Source organism: Leptodactylus fuscus, chromosome 7 (assembly GCF_031893055.1).
Source record: "Leptodactylus fuscus isolate aLepFus1 chromosome 7, aLepFus1.hap2, whole genome shotgun sequence".
Taxonomy (NCBI): domain Eukaryota; kingdom Metazoa; phylum Chordata; class Amphibia; order Anura; family Leptodactylidae; genus Leptodactylus; species Leptodactylus fuscus.
In genome coordinates, this window is record NC_134271.1 from 48,465,207 (window position 1) to 48,487,267 (window position 22,061).

The 22,061-nt window shown below is 38.7% G+C and overlaps 1 protein-coding gene across 1 annotated transcript; it reads left to right on the top strand.

Annotated features, from left to right (window-relative positions):
- The first annotated feature begins 1,591 nt into the window (after window positions 1-1,591).
- On the top strand, window positions 1,592-20,490 carry IRX6 (iroquois homeobox 6). Its single transcript, XM_075280576.1, has 7 exons — window positions 1,592-1,797; window positions 2,260-2,514; window positions 2,929-3,038; window positions 6,520-6,824; window positions 8,030-8,626; window positions 19,177-19,285; window positions 20,275-20,490. The coding sequence occupies exons 1-7, from the start codon at window positions 1,726-1,728 to the stop codon at window positions 20,291-20,293; spliced, it is 1,467 nt and encodes a 488-aa protein (XP_075136677.1). The 5' UTR covers window positions 1,592-1,725; the 3' UTR covers window positions 20,294-20,490.
- The last annotated feature ends 1,571 nt before the right edge of the window (window positions 20,491-22,061 follow it).

The following is a 22,061-nucleotide window of genomic DNA, read 5'->3' on the forward strand; positions in this document are numbered from 1 at the left end:
GAATGAGTAGTTTTCTATTTCCCTGCCTGCGGAGAGCCCCTTGTAGCCTGAACACGGCGTAAAACAAGGACATTTTCATTACTTAATTGAGGCAATTACCTAGCAGTGGTATTAGGCAGATTGGTCTCTTGGCAGTCATCAATCACTCCGCAACTGACCTGTCAAAACTGAAGCGAAGTGTCAGGTAGGGCAACTTTTATGTTTTATAGGGGAAGCGGAGAACTTTTTCTAATTAATTAAGCAGGAAGATATTGAAGATCTTGTGTCCACAAGAAGTGGCATTGTTCTCGGATGTGCTCTATAGATATTCTATAAAGTGAATCATTTGTCCTGATTATTGCAAATTACACAATTTCGATTTAACCTCTTTAGGGTTTCAGGACCAGAATGTTTTTTGTTTTTTTTGCTTAGTGACATTCTCATGTTGTATGGATTATTCCTGTTTTTGTTGAGGTTCTACTGAATAAATATCCATATTATTATGTACCGCCAAATTATTATCTAATAAAAAATATTTAGATTTTATGGAATTACTGCTATTGCATAGTTATGTAGATTAACTATCTGCTGGGGATCACATCTAAAACAGATGGGTGGAGTTTTTTTGTTTTTAGAGTTATGGGTGGAGTTTTGCTGGTCACATCCACTTTTTGGGATCGGGACATGCTAAGATTGATGTGAAATCCAGCAAATGCAGGACAGTTTTAAGGAGGATATAAAAGTCCTTGGCAAATATAAGAAAGTGACAATATGATATGATATATCATATCTTAATGAAAGCGTTCCCTGATTCTATATTAATATGTTAATATATATATATATATATATATATATATATATATATATATATATAGTCTGTAATTCCTAGATAAATTGCTTTATTGTGTGTTTAGATTTTCCATGCACTTCATCTTTTTTTATAATGAACACAGATGAATATTTCATGAGAGAATAAAGCAATATAGTAGCATTGTATCCAGACAATGCAATCCCTAGGACAAATTAATTATAGGGAATACAGAACCATTACTGAGGAAGATGTGAAAATGCCAAGTCAAATGTGTCAAATAAAACATTTCCACCTGCACCTTAGGCAAGCGGCACCCCTGGCACTATGTAATAGATAAATCTCAATTCCAATCCAACACTAAGGGTTAAAAACCAGCCCAGGATTAAGTACTTTTAGGATTTTGAAGCCGTATAAATGTCATCTCTACAAATCGTGTCATTTTCTTGATGAAGTTACTAAAAGGAGGACAACAACTGGTAACAAAAATATAATAAGGGTGTCATATAAATGCAGACCAATTACCTTGCTGGAACCCAATGGGTTAAAACAATCTGAAACAATTTTGCTCTGTATCTGGAAAGATGCAGAATATGATTGGGATCCTATCCCGTCCTGGGCTTTGGGATTACTGTGACGTCATTTTCCTCCTCTTCCATGGATGAATGCTAAAGAACTATAGATAAGCAAATAATACAACAAGCTGTCTTCATATCTAGCAAGATTTATTCATCTTTTTTTAACTCTTGTCTGCTAAAGCCATCTTTCCTGATTTATTATTCTGACAGGAAGCCTAATCTCTTTGTAGCATTGTCCTGCATGCTGAAGATGCTGTTCTTCTTAAGTGCAATCATATATAATTAAGTAAAAAGCCTGGGCTTGGGATGTGCATCTGATTCCGCCTTGGTTACCACTCATCTGCGGGTAAACTATTGTCTATGGTAATAAAAAAATCAGGAGCAGACATGTCATTCTCTCAGTTTGGATATCCATACAACGGCAACTCTCAGGTAAGTGACAGCACTGCCCTCTCATACATTCATTCTTGTACACAGCAGCTCTGCATCAACACGAATTGAAGTTTTGTATTTTTTTTTATATTTAAAATTATAATATTTATACATTAATAATGTTTAATATAATACTGTGTATTTGTATTACGTCTCAATAGTATATAAACATACAGATTAGATTTAAATGCAGCATTAACTTGGATCAGTTTGTAACAATTCATCACTTAGTTTTTCACCACATTTGTGAGTTGGGATCATTTATAAATAGTGACAGGTCAGAAACATGTCAGCACATAATATAAAAGAGACTGTGACCAGATAATGTGGCAAATCTTAGTAAGAAAATCTATTAACATCTGTATCATTTTATGCATATTTGGCCGATATATTATATAATGTTTTGTATACTTGATTGTCATCATTTTTTCATTTTTATTATATCATATGTTTTGTTTGCAGTTTTTGGTTTCTGCAAATCCGAGTACAATGTGTTATGATTCCTCGGTATCTAGATCTCTGCCTGAGGTCTCTGCTACTTCTGCCCAGACCCCTACCATCTGCTGCCCTTCTTATGAGAACAGACTGCTGGTCAGCACAAGGACTGATCTCAGTGCAGCTCTAGGAGTGTATAGCCCCCAGTATACCACCGCCACGTCAGGCTATACTGGTTATCTTCCTTGCAGTTCTGACCCGGCATCCTTGTATTCGACTTTGGTGAGTAACACAGTTTTCAGTGTCATGGATAGATAGATAGATAGATAGATAGATAGATAGATAGATAGATAGATAAATAGATGATAGATAAATAGAGATAGATAGATAGATAGATAGATAGATAGATAGATAGATAGATAGGAGATAGATAGATATGAATCCACCTAAAAAAATAAAATAAATAAGGTCACGCCTTAAATAACTCTTAATTGGAATTTTAACTCTTGTTGAAAACTTAAACAATTTGTGCAATAATTTCATGTAAATTTCAATGTAATATTTCAATGTAAGAAAAAATGCCCATTGAAGTGTTTTGACTTCTACCAGTCATATGAGATTTAATATTTCAGCTACATAAGGGATATTCATGTTCTAGCTAATTCCTTTCTTTTTTCCCATATATATATATTCCAGACCTCACAGTATGAAATGAAGGATGGCACCAGCTCTCTGCATCCAGGGATCGCTCAGCCTGCTGCATACTATCCATATGATCACTCCTTGGGGCAGTACCAGTACGACAGGTAACATTCTCTTTGATCAATAAGAATAACTAATGTTCTGTCTGTGATGCTGCAACAGACATCAAACCCTCCAATTCCAAGGGACCATCGCTACATATGATGAATCCCAAAGCAAGCTTATAACAGCGAAAATGTTTGTAATCTTATCAACTAGGCAAGACCTTTTACTTGGTAGAATGCTAATGTAGAATTATTGCGCTCTGTGACATTTCTTACTGGTTTATTTCTCAGACTATATTAGGGAGAATTACAAGAATTTCACAATCGTTCAACTACACTTAGATTGTTAAATCCATCTATCTAAAATGAATACATATGTATGATCCTTCTGCTGTGATGATCTTTTCAATTTATCTTTCTATCTCTGCGTTATCTTTCTATTTTATATCAGTTTATCTATTTTACTAGTACTTTATCCATTATATTTCTTTGCTATATATATATATATATGTGAGTGTGTCTACCATTAGTATCTATCTATGTATCTGAATTAAGAATACACAATTGCACATTCCTGCAAAAGTATTCACTTCTTAATGAAAGGATTTTTGAGTTCATTATATAGTCATATATTCTGCCAATACTGCCAATATTAGGAATTGATAATCAATGAATTATAATTACTCTCTTATGAATACTTGGCATACAGTATATGTATATATACGCTGCAATTGAAAACCTTTCGATACAGTACAATGACAAAATCTTAAAAACATTTTTACTAATCTGCCCACAGGGTATACATGTATACCAACAAGCATTATAGAATTGTAGGCACAAAATCATATAGTACACATCTAAGGCATACTCCCTGCAAATAAGTAGTGGTCTAATTGTATAACCCACTGAGATCATACCCACAAGTGCCCACTAGATGGTGTACAAAGACTGCAAATGCTAATAATTGAGACTGACGAAGATCCACCTTTATCTGCCAGAGCTCCACTTAATAAATATGATATGTCTGGAAATAATGAATCAAGAAGAATAAAGAAGAGCCAAGCAGCCAGCTAGTGAAATCTTTATCATAATCCACAGCAATACCATCCTCTGCAGCAGATCTCCCAGAAGATCCAGCAGGTCCCCAGTAATGTCTCATCCTCTCATTCCACAACAGGGAGGCGCACTGATCCGCAATGTGTTCTTATTGTCAGTCAGAAATGATGCCGGAAATTACCGTAAAATGTCAGGAACGCCAGAAGTTACACGATTACTTTCTATTAGTTAAAGGAGACCTGTCGGCTCTACTGACATGTCAGATTAATCTAATAATTCTGGAGCTGCTTTTCTTAGAACTCTGTACTGTGCCATACAGACTGCCTTAGGACAATCCTATTGAGAACTGAAATGGTAACACCCAGTTGTCAATTTATTTGTACATTTCAAGGAGAAATAGCAGAAAGAAACGTAGAACTTAGCATTGATATTGCATGGGAAACAGAGGAATTTACCAGGATAGACATGTCGGGAGTGCTGAGACGTCCTCTGTAATACTGATACATTAGTCACATTTCTTCCCCACTGTCCTCTATATAAATTTGGTGGGTGGGCTGCAAGATCAGACTAAACAGGATGTTTGTCTGCTACCATGGAAACACCTAGGTCTGCTTAATGGCTCTAGACTGACTATAGTCCATTTTAACCCCATAAGCCTCTTTTTAATTAAAGGGGTATTCCCATAACGCTTGTTCACCAACTTGCAGGCTGTTGTGCTCTCTTCACTTCCTGGTTTTCTCAGCACATTGATGGGCGGGGTTTCACTTGCTCTGCTATCTGCTATGTTTGCAGTCAGTAATGAGGGATTGGTTGTAAATGAATTACCACAGTATGGAGCTGATGTAAAAGCTGATGTAGCAGAGCTGGATTTAAGTCAGTTTGTAATACATACAGAGGTACCGGACTTCCTATCTCATCCATTATCAGCCAAATTCAATTAAACCGGCTGATAAGTGGAAGAGCAGGAGAGAGCTCTCACCTCTCCCCTCCCCTATCTGAGGAGCTCTGTTACTTATCAACATACACAGCTCAGAGCTGCTCCCAGCACTCAGCCCCTCCCTCCCCCCCTGAGAGCAGGCAGCTACATCACTGAGAGACTGAGCAGATAAGCCAGTGTTCCGGGGCCCATGGTCATAGAAACACATGTAAACAATGAATTGAATAAAATTAAGATATCGGCCAAAGCAGTTTTGATAAAGCAGTGTATTAAGAAAACGTCTTAAATCCACATAAACTAGCAGTATAGATAGGATCCTTGCTATGGGACAACCCCTTTAATTCCATAAACTTTGCATAAATCAATACTATAGTTGAATATATGGAACGTTGCAATTTATGTTATCAGAAAAAAGCGCTTCTTCCTAAACACAAATCTCTATTTTTCCCTTCCCTCCCATTTCTAAACTGTTCCATCTGTTGAATCCGTTAGTTTCCCAAGATGAACTGTCAACTCACTCAGAGACACAGAGATGATGATGCTGCAGCTACCAGAAGGTTTTCTGTCTCATCAGAGTGTTTCATTAACATCAATACTGTTCAGGACTTCTCTATAATGTCATGCATGCTGCCACTGTTTCTGAGTGAGCTATAGGGCAGTGTATCCTGAGTTTTATATGTGCTGTTTATGGGAGCCATCTTGACAGATAATACCCACCTATTAGCTTACAGACAAGTGAGAGTTAGAGATGAAAATTCTAAAAATTGCAAACTGCAGGTCATATAATGGGCAGTAATAGTATTACTCCTCATGTACATAATCAATAAATTATACACACATTACTATTGTACACACATTACTATTATGTACGGGGATGAATAGAACACTATGACACTGTTGTTCTTTTTTTGGGGAGGGTTTGGGTGGGAACCATAAACTTTATTCTTTGTTTCAGAACAAATCTACCAATACCAAATAAGTATTAATTCTGTTTTTACATTGTAGTACTTTTTTATTATAAGCTTTTATGCAAAAAAAAAAAATAATAATAATTTTTATGTCACCACATCCAACTGGCATCAAACTAACCATATGATGGATTAAAATTTTGTGGGATAGGTTAAAGTTTTTACTGGTACTATTTTAAGGCACCTGTATTTTCTAGATATATATAATTAATAGAATGTGCAATTTTTTTATTTTTTATTTTCTTTTCATTTTTTGCTGTTTATGGGACTCCCAAATCAATAATAATGCCATGTAGGATCAGATACCTAATGTTTATCTGTATAGAGATTGCACGGCTATGGACTCGATTTTTTTTTTGTTTTTGCATCTGTCAACAGTTTACACTTTACAAGAAATTATATTTTTGTTCATTGTTTAGAATCAGGGCTTGTGGAATTAAAGATAAATTCCTTTTTTTTTTTTTGGAAACTGGTTTGATGGGCATACCTGCTGAAATATGTCTAAAGAAAACTGAATTTTATATGTCAGTTCAATGAGAATAAGTCTAATACAGTTTCTTAAATATTTATCTGTTGAAAGGTTTGGAACGCTGGATCTTACCGTCTCTACAAGACGGAAAAACGCCACCAGGGAGACCACAAGTACCCTTAAGACCTGGTTATATGAGCACAGAAAAAATCCCTATCCAACAAAAGGTGAAAAAATTATGTTGGCGATTATTACAAAGATGACACTTACACAAGTGTCTACTTGGTTTGCTAATGCCAGAAGGAGGTTAAAAAAGGAAAATAAGATGACCTGGTCACCAAAAAATAAGCCTGGAGATGAAAGTAAAGAAGAAAAGAGGGATACAGATGAATACAGTGCAGAGAGTGACAGTGCAGGTAATATAAACATTTACCAACATGAAGTAGAATATGATATAGCAGTAGCTTGTAGCATTAAAGGGATTGTCCAGGACTCTTACATGAATAGCCTATCCTTAATATAGCCCATCAATATTAGATCACTGAAGAAGCAGCCCTCAAATCCCTTTACTGCTACAAGTTACTTACCCTCAGCATAGTGAAAACGCCACACTGCTCTTGGGAGTATCAAAAGAATCTGCATATAGCTCCTGCTCGTTAATATATGGGTTATGCATACACTGCATAGTAAAATTTAGATTGCCCACCTTATACAGTAAGATAGGCCTGAGCAAGAAAAGTGTATCATTATTTCTTAGATCTATTCCATAGGTCTTTTCTTAAAAAGTACACTCAGTGTTTTCACAGTACAAATATAAGGGGGCATTCACACTTATACCTGTGTCCACTCGCCAGGTCTCAGTTCTATTCCCCAAAGAAACTGCATAGGGGATGGTTTCCTGGAATCAGTTTTAAAACCCATTCATTCAAAGTCGGACATGTTACATACGGACACCGGCAATTTGCTTTTAAAACCCATTCAAATGAATGGATTTTAAAACTTACCGCCGGGAAGCCGCCCCCTATGAAGTTTCTCTGGGGAACAGGATGGAAACCAAGTGGGCGGACGCAGGGGCAAGTGTTAATGCCCCCTAATACATACAGTGCTGTAAAACTACATGGATAACATATACAGTGTTGTTATAGTATAGATATAATACATACAGTGTTGTCATAGTACAAATATAATACATACAGTGCTGTAAAACTACATGGATAACACATGAAGTTTTGCCAAAAGTGCACAGAAGAAACTGTATTCAGAGAAAGAAACAAGGATATCCTTTAGGATGGGCAAAGGCTTTCCATCTGCTTCTCAGAGAAGCGTCCTGATACACACTCTTATGAGTGATGGGGGACAGTTCTATAAGCCCCTCACCACTCTGTGCTTCTCTCCTAGGACTAGTGGGAGAAATACCAATGACCATTCTGGAGATCCTCTAGAACAATATGTACAGATTTATATATCTTGCTGTTATATTGAGGTATTTCTGCAATGAAACTTAAAAAAAACCCCACTACTTACAAAGTTAAAGATCGCGCACACGACAAGCCATTCTACTAGTATAGCACTTGTGTTATATGATATGTTGGTTACATGTTCATACTTCACTATGTTTCAGAGGAAAAAATATTCAAAAATGAGAAAGAGATGAAGCAAAGTGAATTGGAGGACACTGAGGACGAGACAAACACCTTACAGAATGAAGACAAAAATCTGGATTGTCATGAACTGGCCAGATCCAACTTGTTTGCTTCAGGAACTAGTGAAAGCATTTTGCCCCAAAACTACAATGCAGCCAGCAATCCGTGCAATAAAGACAATACAGAGGATTTTTTGGGACTGATGGTGGGGAAAAAAAGCTTCCAAGGATACAGCGAACACATAGTAAGTTGTGAGAACATTGAAAAACCTAGAATCTGGTCTTTGGCTCACACAGCAGGTGCCACCATTAGTGTGGACACTGAAAGTGGTGACAGTAGGCCAGTGAGCCCAGACTGTCTCTTTGTGCGAAGAAGACACTCGACTCATGGCTTGTGCAGTGAGACAAGATCCTTGCATAGTATAAAGACTCAAACTCACACCGAATGTTCTTTTGAAGAAATGTCCCAGTCAGCTAAAGTTTATAGAACTTCAACATTCAACTTACAGTCATTTCAACTCAGCTGTCCATACCCTGTATTGGGAGAGTCATGTGAATATTCCCCTGGAGTGGAAGGTATCTTCACTTCTGTCTAACTATAAAAGCTATTCAAACCCTCTATGAGGACATAAAAGCTTAGAGAGATTTTCATTATCAAATGTGTACAGATGTAGTAAACTTTAACTTGACTCTTTACAATTTCAATAAACAGTTGCAAACTCTTTTGTGACTTTTTCAATTTTTTTTTCAATTCATTTTGTAATAATATATAAGGCTGCTAATATATAAGTTATCAGATTCACGTCAATGGTTGCTACATCTGTACTAGATTAATAATCGAATGAACTCTTCTCTAACATGTTTGGTCTACTAAATGCCCGCATTCTGCAGAAAATAACCATTTTGGGCACCTTCTCTTAAAATTTATTGTTGTGCCATTTATCTTTTATGTTTCCTGGGTGTTAGGCTAAAGCCCCACATTGCAGAAATACAGTGTTTTTGATTGTTGCAAAAATGCTGCATTTTACAATAGCAGCAAAGTGGATGAGATTTTAGTTAATCTGATCTACACATTGCAGAAAAAATGAGCTTTAACATGAAAACTGCAGCCTTTTACATGTCAACCTTATGATGCCTTCTATAGATCCACATCTACAGCTTTGTTAAAGTTGTTTCTGTAAGAAAAGAAAGCAGAATGTTATTGAATCACAACTACTATACATTTAGCCTTAAAGGGATATTCCCATGTTCCTTGCTCACCAGTCTTCGCTGCTGCAAAGACTTCTTTCTTCCTGGTTTTCGAGGTCAATTGGTGGGTGGGGTTTCATGTGCAAATCCATACTGTCTGACTACCTCCAGTTTAGCTCCGCCCTCAAATTACCGTGTAGCTCCGCCCACCACATAAGCGTGATCCTAAGGGATGTCTGAAGGGCCTGTGATGTCATCAAAGGTCCTATAACACTTGGATTTAGCTTGTTCTATATAGAGTCGGTTAAATCCTAGTGGGCTAAGGGACCAGGTCCTTCTGCCCACTAGCTTTTGGCCTGCTCTATATAAGAAAGCTAAATCTTAGTGAGCAGAGGGACCAGGTCCTTTAACCCACTAGGATTTAGACTGTTTTATATAAGAAAGCAGCACTCATTTCCCCCCCCCCCTCCTTTATCTGAGAGCAGGAAGCTAGGTCACATGTGTGGTGCAGACACGGGAACAGCTACAGACACAGGCTTGCTCCCGTGCACTTAGCCCCATCTCCCTCCCCCCTGAGAGCAGGCAGCTACATCACTTGACATTTGAGCAGATAATCCCAAGGGCCATAGAAACTCAGTGTCAACAATGAAGTGAATAAATTAAGATAGTAGAAAAACAAAGCAGTTTTGCTGAAGCAGTGTATTTAGGAAAAGTCTTAAATCCACATTAACAAGCAGTATAGATAGGATCCTTGTTATGGGACAACCCCCTTTAAGGGCTTTTAGTAATGTGATGAACACTACTCCCTCTATGGGTGAGGATATGCATAGAGACTAGAGATGAGCGAGTATATTCGATCGAATACCTCCCCTCCATAGACATTGGTGTTTAAAAAAAAAAGTGCCAGGGGAGGTTGGAGGGGAAACAAATATTTCCCACCTTTCCGCGTGGTATTTGACTGAGTACACCAATAACTATACAAATGGAGGTTTTTGGTCGAATACTACTATTCGATAGAATACTAGTATTTGATCAAATACTATTTGCTCATCTCTAATAGAGACCACTGGTCATCAGCACCAGCAAAACAAAATGGCCGTTAAAAATGTATTTAACCGGTTAAGGACCGCTGGCCGTAAATTCTCTAAGACCAGCCGATAGTAAATTTACGGCCGGTCTTCAGAGACTCACTAGGCAGGGGGTGGGGCGGGGGGAGGGCAGGGGTTAGGTGTTACTGACACCTAACCACCCCCTCAACAACGTTCAGTCGGACTCAGTTCCGACTGAACGTTTTAACCCTTTCGATCCTGCCGTGAAACATCACGGCGCGATCGAAAGGGATCCGCCGCAGATTGAAGGTGATCGGCACCCCCCGCGGCGAGATCGGGGGGTGCCGATGTCAGTAGAAGGTAGTCTGGGGTCTGGCCAGTGACCCCAGACTACCGGAGCCCCCACATACCTGGTTGATCCTGCCGACCGATGGAGGAAGTGAGCGATGTGTCTCACTTCCTCTGCAGCTTGCAGGACACGAGCAGGCTCATGTCCTGCTCGTGTCTTGCAAGCTACTATACAGAATCAGTTGGTGCTTTCATCAAAGCATCAACTGATTCAAGTGTCCTAAATGGACACATGAAAAAGTTAAAAAAAAAAAAAAAGTTAAAAAAAATAAAGTGTATGAAAAAAGTAATAAAGTTATAAAGCCCAAAAATCCCTTTTTCTCTATACAAAATGAATTATATAAAAAAAGGTATGTATAAAAACAATGCATATTTGGTATCGCCGCGTCCGTAACAACCTGTACAATAAAACTGAAATAATATTTAATGTATACGGTGTACATCTGAAAAAAAAAACGGAAAAAACCCGCCGGAAGTAATCATTTTTCTCCATATCACCTTACAAAATATGCTATAAAAAGTGATCAAAAAATCATATGCACCCCACAACAGTACCAATAAAAAGCGCAGGTTGTCCCGCAAAAAATAAGCCCTCAACCAACACTGTCAACCGAAAAATAAAAATGTTACGCCTCTCAGAAGATGGCGATGCAAAAATCACTGATTTATGTCCCCAAATGTGTTTTTGTTCTGCAGAATTAGTATCGCATAAAAAAATACTATAAATGAGGTATCGCCGTAACCGTACTGACCCACAGAATAAAGGCTACATGTTACTTATACTGTACGCTGCATGGCGCAAAATTTAAAGGGTACAACTCAATGCCAGGATTGATTTTTTTTTTTTTAAATCCAGCAAGAAAGAGTTAATAAAATGTATTCAGTATGTTGTAGGCACCCAAAAATGGTGTCATTACAAAATACATCTCATCCCGCAAACAACAAGCCCTTATATGGCCACGTCACCAAAAGAATAAAGAAAATATAGCATCTACCAATGTGAAGACAAAAAACCCCAAAATCGCCAAATTATTAGAATACAACTGGCGGCGTCAGGAAGGGAATATATAAGCAGTGTGAGCGAATATCAGGGGACACCCCAGATTTACAGCTTATGAGGGAACAGACACCAGAAGTGACCCCCAGAGTGACCCCCAGAGTGACTCCCCCAATCATAGGAGCTACTGGGACATAGTAGGGAATTTGGTGTCTGCAATGTTTTCCACACCGCTTATATATTCCCTCTTCGCCATCCGCCGTGCAGTCACGTCCGGATACTAATACTCACTACACCCCCTGAGAAATTCTTTGAGGGGTGCAGTTTTCAAAATGGGGTCACTCCTTTGGGGAATCCACTTTTCTGGTACCTTACAGGCTCTACAAACATGACATGGCGTCCAGATACCAAACATCTGAATCTGTACTCCAAAAGCCTCATCGCGCTCCTTCCCTTCTGCGCCCTGCTGTGCGCCCAAACTGCAGTTTATGCCACATGTATGACACTGGTGTACCCCGGATAACGGACGTAATGTCATATGTGGGAATAAACTGATATTAGGGCACAGCCAGACACAGAAGGGAAGAAGGGTTATTGGGTTTTTGGAGCGCAGACGGTTTGGTTTTTGGATGCCATGACACTTTTGCACAGCTGAAACGCCAGTAAAATGGAATCCCCTGATATGAGACCCTATTTTGGAAACTACACCCCTGAAGGATTTATCCAGGGGTACAGACAGCATTTTTAACCCCCAAGTTTTGCTATAACTTATTATCCATAAATGAATACGAAGCTGATTGTGAGAGGTGAAAATGACCATTTTTCCAGGAACCCGTCATTTCAGTGCGTAATATGTTGTGTCCGACTTCTATCAGAGATGAACGCTCTGAAAGCTGTTGTGCCCGGGATACCACCCGCTTACCAGTTTTTGGAGTGTCTCTGCTGACATAAGTTGGGCACAACATATCGGGTACTGAAATGGTGAATCTCTGGAAATTTTTCATTTTTAACTTCTCATTATCAGTTGCGATTTCATTTCTGGAAACTAAATAAATGCAACACTCAAGGGTTAAAAATTCTCGCTACTCCATTTGATAAATCCCATCAGTGGGCTAGTGTCCAAAATAGGGTGACATGTCTGCAGATTCCACTTTATTGACAATTCAGGGGCTTTGCAAAAGTGACGTCCAAAAACCAAACTGTGCTCCAGAAACCAAAATAGAGCTCCTTCCCTTCTGCGCCCTGCTGTGTGCCCAAACTACAGTTTATGACACATGTATGACACTGGTGTACCCGAGATAACGGACGTAATGTCATATGTGGGTATAAACTGATATTAGGGCACATGTATGACACTGGTGTACCCGGGATAACGTACGTAATGTCATAAGTGGTTATAAACTGATATTAGGGCACAGACGGACACAGAAGGGTTATTGGGTTTTTGGAGCACAGATGGTTTGGTTTTTGGATGCCATGACACTTTTGCAGAGACCCTAAACTTGCCCCTACAAAATGGGGTTTACAGTTACCTCCAGGTCTCTCCAAAAGGAACATGGCCCCCAGAAAGTCCCTCTAAATCTGTACCCCAAAAGCTAAAAAGCGCAGTGCTCCTTCCCTTCTGAGCCCTGCTGTGTACCCAAGCAGCAGTTTACACCCACATATATATTTTTTTGCCCCTCGGGATGGCCCCTTAATAGTTTTAGGAGTGCAGGTCTCTGACAACACAAAGTGGGTGCAACGTATTGGGCACCGAAATGGCATATTTCTTTCAAAATTTCAATTTTCATTTTAGACATTCATTTTTTGGAAGCATTTTAGGCACAAAATGATAATACCCCTTGATTCATTCCATGACAGGTGTAGTTTATAAAATGGGGTCACTTTTGAGGGGTTTCCATTGTATTGGTACTTTAGGGGCTCAGCAAATGTGACATGGCCCCTCAAAACTATTCCAGCCACATCTGCCCTCCAAAATCCAAATACCTCTCTTTCCATTCTGAGCCTCACCATGTACCCATACAGCAGATTATGGCCACATATGGGGTATTGCCGTGTTCAGGAGAAAATTTGTAACAAACTGTGGGGGGCTTTTAATTCTTTAACTACTTGCAAAATTAAAAATATGGCGCTAAATGGACGATACATTATGAAAAAAAAGAAATTTTTCATTTTTACGTCCCAATGTTAATAAAATCTGTGAAACAGCTGTGAGGCCAAAATGCTCACCAAACCCCTAGATAAATTCTATGAGGGGTGTAGTTTCCAAAATGGGGTCACTTTTAGGGGGTTTCCACTGTATTGGTACTTTAGGGGCTCTGCAAATGCGACATGGGACTTGAAAAATATTCCAGCAAAATCTGTCCTTCAAAAGCCAAATAGCGCTCTTTCCATTCTGAGCCCCGCCATGTTCCCATACAGCAGATTATTACCACATATGGGGCATTTCCGTGTTCAGGAGAAATTGTTTAACGAACTTTATGGAGCTTTTTCCCCTTTATCCTCTTGTGAAAATGAAAAATTTGGGGCTAAATTGACAGTTTATTGGAAAAAAAAGTAATTTTTCATTTTCATGCCCCAATGTTAATAAAATCTGTGAAACAGCTGTAGGGTCAAAATGCTCACTATACCCTTTCATATGTTCTGTGGGGGGTGTAGTTTCCAAAATGGGGTCACTTTTAGGGGGTTTCCACTGTATTGGTACTCTAGGGGCTCTGCTAATGCGACATGGCAGCTAAAAAAAATTCCAGCAAAATCTGCCATCCAAAAGCAAAATAGCGCTCCTTCCATTCTGAACCCCGCAATGTACCCATACAGCATACTATGGCCACATATGGGGTATTGCCGTGTTCAGGAGAAATTGTTTAACAAACTGTGGGAGGCTTTTACTCCTTTATCCCCTTGTGAAAATTAAAACTTTGGGGATAAAGTGACATTTTAGTAATTTTTCATTTACACATCCCAATGTTAGTAAAATCTGTGGAACAACTGTAGGGTCAAAATGCTGACTATACCCCTTGATGAATTCTGTGAGGGGTGTAGATTCTAAAATGGGGTCACTTTTGGAGGGTTTCCATTGTTTTGGTACTCTAGGGGCTCTGCAAATGAGGCATGGTGCCTGAAAATTATTCCAGCAAAATCTGCTGTTCACACACCCAGTGTCGCTCCTTCCCTTCCATGCACTGCTGTGTACCCAAAAATCAGTTTACGCCCACATGTGGGGTATTTCTGTGCACGGGAGAAATTGCATAACAAAATGTGAGATGCATTTTCTCCTTTAACCCTTTGTGAATGTGTTAATTTTAGGTCTAAATGAATGTATTAATGAAAAAAAATGAAATGTCTAAATTTCACTTCCATATTATGTTTATTCTTATGAAAAACTTAAAGGGTTAACAAACATCCCAAATGCTGTTTTGAATAATTTGAGGGGTGTAGTTTTGAAAATGGGGTGATTTATGGGGGTTTCTATTATATAGGCCTTTATAATTCCTTACAGAACTGAAGCGGTCCCTAAAAAATTGGTTTGGAGAATTTTCTTGCAAATCTAGAAAATCGCTGTTACACTTGTAAGCCTTGTAATGTCCAAAATAAATTAAAAGACAATCAAAAGATGATGCCGATATAAAGCAGAGATATGGGAGATAATATTTATTCATGTATTTGGGTGGTATGACTATCTGCCTGAAAAGCAGAGAATTTCACATTTTGAAAATTGCAATTTTTTCCAAATTTCCATCAAATTTCCTAGTTTTTTTATAAATAAATACAAAAATATTGATTAATATTTACCACTAACATGAAGTATAATGTGTTACGAAAAAAACAATCTCAAAATCATTTGTGTAAGTTAAACCGTCTCAAAGTTATTGCCATTTAAAGTGACACATGTCAGTTTTGAAAAAAAAGGCCTGGTCTTTAACATACTTTTGGGCCTGGTCCTTAACCGGTTAAAAACTTGGCCAACTGGTAAAACTGCGCATTGCCATGACCACATCAGAGTTACACCTTTATTTGTGTATATGGACATACTAGCTGTATATGTCCATATTGCCTTACCAATATTCATGAATATGAGGTTACACATCTGTTTCAGTCCTGACCAAAAAGTATTTTGAAGAATAATCTTCCATGTACAAAAAATATCCACAGCAAAATTTCACGTTTTGGAATGACACATTCAAAGGATGAATATTTTTGTCAAATTTATTTTTCTGTTTTGCGCTGCAGATCAGATTTTGGTGAAGGACTGCAACCAAAGTGGTGTTCATTCTTTTCTTAAAGAGGACCTTTTACCACCTTCTACAATTCAAGTTCTTACCTTCTGTTAATAGGTGTTGCTCTACTAATTCCAGCACAGTCAGGATGTTTTCTCTATCCTCCACCATTCCCAAGTGACAAGTGCAGGTAGTTTTGGTTCCTGATGTGCTATTTAAGCTCTGTAATGTCAGAAGGGCGGTGTCAGCCGAGGTTGGGGGGAGGGGGTGATTCAGAGCTCCAATGAAAGGCAGCCAGTGTCAGAGCTCAGAATCACACCCCTTGTCTGCTCTACCTGACACCGCCCTCCTGACAGTACAGAGCCAAAATATCATATCAGGCACCAAAATTAAGAGCATTAATTGCTCAGGAACAGTGAGGCTAGAGAAAAAATTACAACTGTGTTATAATCAATGGGAAAGCACCTATTATTTTATTTATTTGAACTGGACTTGTTGAAGGTGGCAGAAGGTTTTAAGTTTGAAATAATTGAAAAGGGAAAATTTGGGGAAAATGATAGTTTTCTCCTTCAAGTCCATCACTCTTCTGTGTATACCAGAAACAAGTACTTTGTCCAAATTACATCACAATAATGCAGAGTCTTACATTTTGGTAATACCCCTCCTGCCTTTATTTTGTGTAGGATCTTTACACATAATAGTTTCTTCAAAACCGCAGCTTTGATGTAAGGGTCCGCAACTCAGAACTTTTTTTTAAAACAACTTCTTTATTTCATCTTCTTAAAAAATCAGTTCGCCACCTTAGGCTGAGGCACACATTCATAGACAACACATAGTGAAGACTTCACTATGTGTTGTCTATGAATGTGTGCCTCAGCCTAAGGTGGCGAACTGATTTTTTAAGAAGATGAAATAAAGAAGTTGTTTTAAAAAAAAGTTCTGAGTTGCGGACCCTTACATCAAAGCTGCGGTTTTGAAGAAACTATTTTGTACAAATCCACTCCAGTGAGTCAAGGAGAATAGGGTCGTGCACCAATCTTGATACCATAAAGGACGATAAGGGTGAGCTACTTTATATCTTTTTCTTTGTATTTGATCTTTACACATGTACAAACTGCTTACATACAGAAATGTATCATTAGCAATAAAAGGATAAAAGGACGGGGTGTCTAGGGAGACTAGAAGTAGTTACAGGTAATATTTTTGGTGGATTTGATATAGCTTACCGTATATACTCGAATATAAGCCTAGTTTTTCAGCACAGCCAGCCACAATAGTAATGTATAGGATCTCCCATAAAATAGTGAAAAAAAAAGCTTTAAAAAATATATTATAAAAAATTTTAAAAAAGTTCTAAATCACTCCTTTCCCTAGAATACATATAAAATTAGAAAATTACTGTGAAACACAAACACATTAGGTATCCCTGTGTCTGAAAGTGCCCGGTCTACTGAATATAGGGTATCTGCAGGGGTTAATAGGAGCACCGCAGATACCCTATATTCAGCCAGGCTGAATTCCCAGTGGGGGAAAAAAAAGTCCTCAGTCCTCAAGCTCAGAGAAGGGGCAGACATACAACCAAAACACCCCCTCCCCTTTCCCAGCACCCAGCAACTACTGCACCCAAAAACTCTGAGCATTTTAATTTTTGAAATTTTCCAGTAGCTGCTGCATTTCGCCCCCCCTAGGCTTATACTCGAGTCAATAAGTTTTCCAATTTTTTTGTAGTAAAATTAGGGGCCTCGGCTTATATTCGGGTCGGCTTATACTCGAGTATATACGGTACATTCTGTTGTACGAACATATTATTACATAGTAGATGATGTTGGATAAAAACATTAGTCCATCAAGTCAAACCTATAACCCTACAATCCCTACAGTGTTGATCCAGAGGAAGGCAAAAAAAAAAAAAACATGAGGCTCATGCCAATTGCCCCAATTTAGGGGGAAAAAAATTCTTTCCCGACTCCAATCTGGCAGTCAGTATAAAAACCCTGGATCAATGTGTCCTTAAAATCTAGAATCGATAACCCATTATATTACATTTTACATCATAGTAAAAAGTATCCTTGTCACAGAGAATGGCCCTTGGTAATGCAAGTGGGTTTCCTTTTTTTTTTTTTTTTTTAATTTTCCTTTGCTTAAAAAGGGATGGAGAATTACATGTTGACTGCACCTTGGGCTAAGGTCTCACAATACAGGAGCAAAGTCACTGACACAGCCTTTGCTGACTGACAGACGGAGTGACTCCCCTCTCATATCTTACTCTATAAAATCAGAGTCTTCTTCTCCAGTCCTTCCTGACACAGACACTACACTTTCCCACATTATATTTTCTGTGCATTTGTATTTAATATCTCCTATATGTTTCTATATGTATCATGTCTCTCCACAAAATAGATACCTTCTTTTCCTGCCTTGGCTTTTTATAATACCTATCAAACCTATGAACTTCATGACTGGTTGTCTCCTGTTATGAGGGCTGTTTGCATGTTAGTATGGGGAAGTCTACCTGCCCCGGAGTTCATGTGAACTGTCTTCTATGCTTTCTCTATGTTGTTACATCCAGGCACCATTTTAGCTAATTCATGTAAATTGGAAGACAAAAAGTTCAAATACATTACAAAATGGTTTACTCATCTCAAGTTTATATGCACTTCCCCACTTACTATTGTACCTTTGTAAGTCAGTGTGACATGCAGTCTCATAATCATGCTCCTGGATGTTATCTACTATTTACATGACATCTCATGCTCTAAACTCATGGTTATCTCTCCGATCCCCCTTCTTGGTATATGGGAAGTCATATATAATATGTATTTTATCTCCTCTGCTCTTTGGCTCTCCCACTCCTTCCTTATCTCTGAAAAGATTGTGTTGTACATACTGGGCAGCAAGTACTATACATTCAGTAAGCAAAATAATAGCATAGAAGATGGGCCATAATTGCAACACTACTGTACAAATTGTTATAAAGGGACATGAAGCCAGCTAAAAATAGAGATGATGTTTGGGCAAATAGAAGAGAATCATTGGAACTCAAGTCTATTACGTTGACAATCCCAGAAACAACAAGCCCCTTCAGCATCAAAACAAAACTGCATCACCTAATTGTCATTTAGATATATATGGAAATCTGGTGTATTTTTAATATAATAGGAAACCCCTTTGATGATCCTGTTGAGCAGAATGAAAATACCTTAGCTATTTACTTGTTTTATTATAGACAACACCTTTCAGAGGGGAGCGACATGGAAGTCACAGTCAGACATTTCCTTTGCATCAGCCAGCTGATAAAATTACAGTGCTGACTTTTTCTATATGCAGGGACTGAAAGGTCAATGAAGACAAACAAAGACATTTCTGAATATAGACAATCCAGTTTTATGGAAGACAATGACTTACTAAGGACGGCATTCAGACCAGTTATGAGGAGGTAAGGAATAGTCAGGCATTATTTTGTATCTTCATTACGTACTGTATGATAAATGCTATTTCCACCTTTACAATGAATTTATTGTTAATGTATTATAAAGATGCATATAAAAAAAAACAATTGCCTTACACTAGGTTCACACCTGTGCTCAGGTTTCCATTTTAGGGGTCCGTTCAGGGACCCCCAAACAGAAACATCATCAATTTAAAAAAGCAGTTATCTTTGGAAATCAGCGGGTCCATAGACTATAATGAGGTCCACTGGGTTTTTGCCCGAAAAGGCCAGAGAATGAGAGAGAAAAGTAGTGTTTGCATGAATTTTCTCTCCATATTTTTAATTCGGAATGGGGAACATAATCCCCAGGCAGAAACTGGGTGCAGGCATGAACCCAGCCTATTTGTATCATATAATATGTTCTGCTTCACTGATTCTGGCACACTTGGAATTTTTTCTGTTGTCCCCACCATCCCTGAGCAATCAATGCTGTTAGTTTTAGGCGATGTCAGGTAGAGCAGACAAAGGGTTTGATTCTGAGAAATGATACTGGTTGCCTCTGATTGGTGCTCTGAATCAAGCCCCCTGCCTGACACCACCCTTCTGACATTACAGAGCTTAAATAGCCCATCAGGCTTGTAAGGGCTTAATAGGAGGATGTCACAGGCACAAGACACTGTAATAATAATATACTGTACCCAACATTTGAGCACTCTAGACACTAGTGGAAATGCACACGCACCAGCAGAACCCTTTTATCCCACTTGCGCCCCCCCATTAGTTTTTTTAATTAGACAAGGAGTAAATACAGCTAAAAAGGAAAATTGGCCATGACCACAAAGGGAGAACTTGCACTGTAAAAAGTATATTTAGAACTATTAGATATTTATAATTATTCTGACAGAAATAACTAATAAATCGCTACCAATGTAGTCAAAGAGTTTCAAAAATGTATCCAAAAGGGAATTTTTAATACTGTTGCCTTTTTTTTGCAGGTTCATTCATCAGACCTAAAGGTGCATCTCGTTATCAGCAAAAAAATGTTTTGCTTACAGAAAGTGTTTCTTCATTTCTAAAAAATTCTGAGACGTGATGAGTCAAAATATTTCTATTGTATGATCCATCATTCCGCCATAGCCATGATAATGTGGCACTTCCTGCGCTGTTCTATTGACTGTGGTGGTTTATGTTTACATTGGTTTAAATAAATTCTATAGCATTAATGTTTTATTTTAAGCCAGTCATGCCCAAATAGCGTCCGGGACCTGCAATCTGTATTTGTCTTTCAGATCTGTGACCTTAAAGGGGTTGTTCAGGCAAAACTTTTAAAGTTTAAATCTGCTGGGGGCAGTGGGAAAAAAAACATACTCAACTGTCCCCGTTCCTCTGGTGTCCTCCCAAGCCTCTCGGTTTGTCTGATCTCCCGGGTCTCTTCTGGTGTTGTGAAAGAGGACCCGTGAGGTCACAGCTAGTGACATTCAGGCCCTTTGCTGATTGGCCTCAGTGGTCACATGACTGTTGAAGCCAATCAGTGACTGTAGCACAACACCATAGCAGATGAACTGGGAGGAGCGGGAGGACACAAGAGCAACAGGGACAGGTGAGTATACATTTTTGTTTATTTTTTTCACTGCTCCAGCTTATATAAACTTTAAAAGAATTGTCCATTTTTTGCCTTAACAACCCCTTTAAGGTGAAGGCAAATTCTTATGGCCCATACCCAACTATAAAGATCAGAAGATCTGGTGGCACTGTGATACCTTTCTATTTACAAATGTTTCATCTTTATTTTGGATATGTATCTATAACATTCATGGGCTATCTGTAAAAAAAAAGATATACATATATGTAACTACCACTTGACTTGACCCTGGCCAAATGTCTTGTTTTTACCCTTTGGTGGAGTTAAGGCATAACATGTCAGGTTGACCCCCTACTGCACTTAGCACTATGTCAATGAATGCTCCAGTTAAAGGTATTTTCTGGGATCATTAAACTTTACATTACCTCAGCATGACCAAACCAATAAAGCAATAGTGGCACCTTATCAGCTCTGGTCGATCAGTGCTTCTCCATGTTGGTCCTATTCACTACAATTGTAGTCCAACCATTGTTTGCCAACATTCCTACTATGTCATGGTCAGAGTGGACAGGACAGCTCTGCTACATCTCTGGTGTGCGCTGAACTCTGCTACATCTCCGGTGTAGCAGAACTGTGCGCTCAACACTGCTACATCTGAGATCGGACCAGAATGGAGACAGTTGTGGACTGATCTTAGACTCCGCCTCCTCCGGCAGAACTACTGTTGATTGGCTGAATGCTGTACTCTGTATGGCATTCGGCCAATCAACGCTGGTCAATGCATTCCTATGGGAAAAAGTCAGCTCGTGCATATCGCAAGCTGACAGGGATCCCGATGAGATAGAGCCCCAAAGAACTGTTTCAGTAACATTCCCACCTAAATAAAGATAATCCCTAGCTAACCCTGCCTGTACATGCATCCCTGTCTCACAGTCGCTTAGTTCACAGTCTCATATGACCCGGATCTGAAATCCACTATTCGTATAAATTGGAGGTCACCTGACTTTGGCCGCCAATTACTTTTTCAGATTTTTTTTCAATGCCTCCGTTGTCGTAGTTCCTGTCCCACCTCCCCTGCGCAGTTATTGGTGCAAAAAAAGTGCCAGTGAAGGTGGGAGGGGATACGAATTTTTAGTGCATTTGCCTCGTGGTATTCGATTGTAATTGAATACCTCGAACGGTCTGATATTCGATCGAATT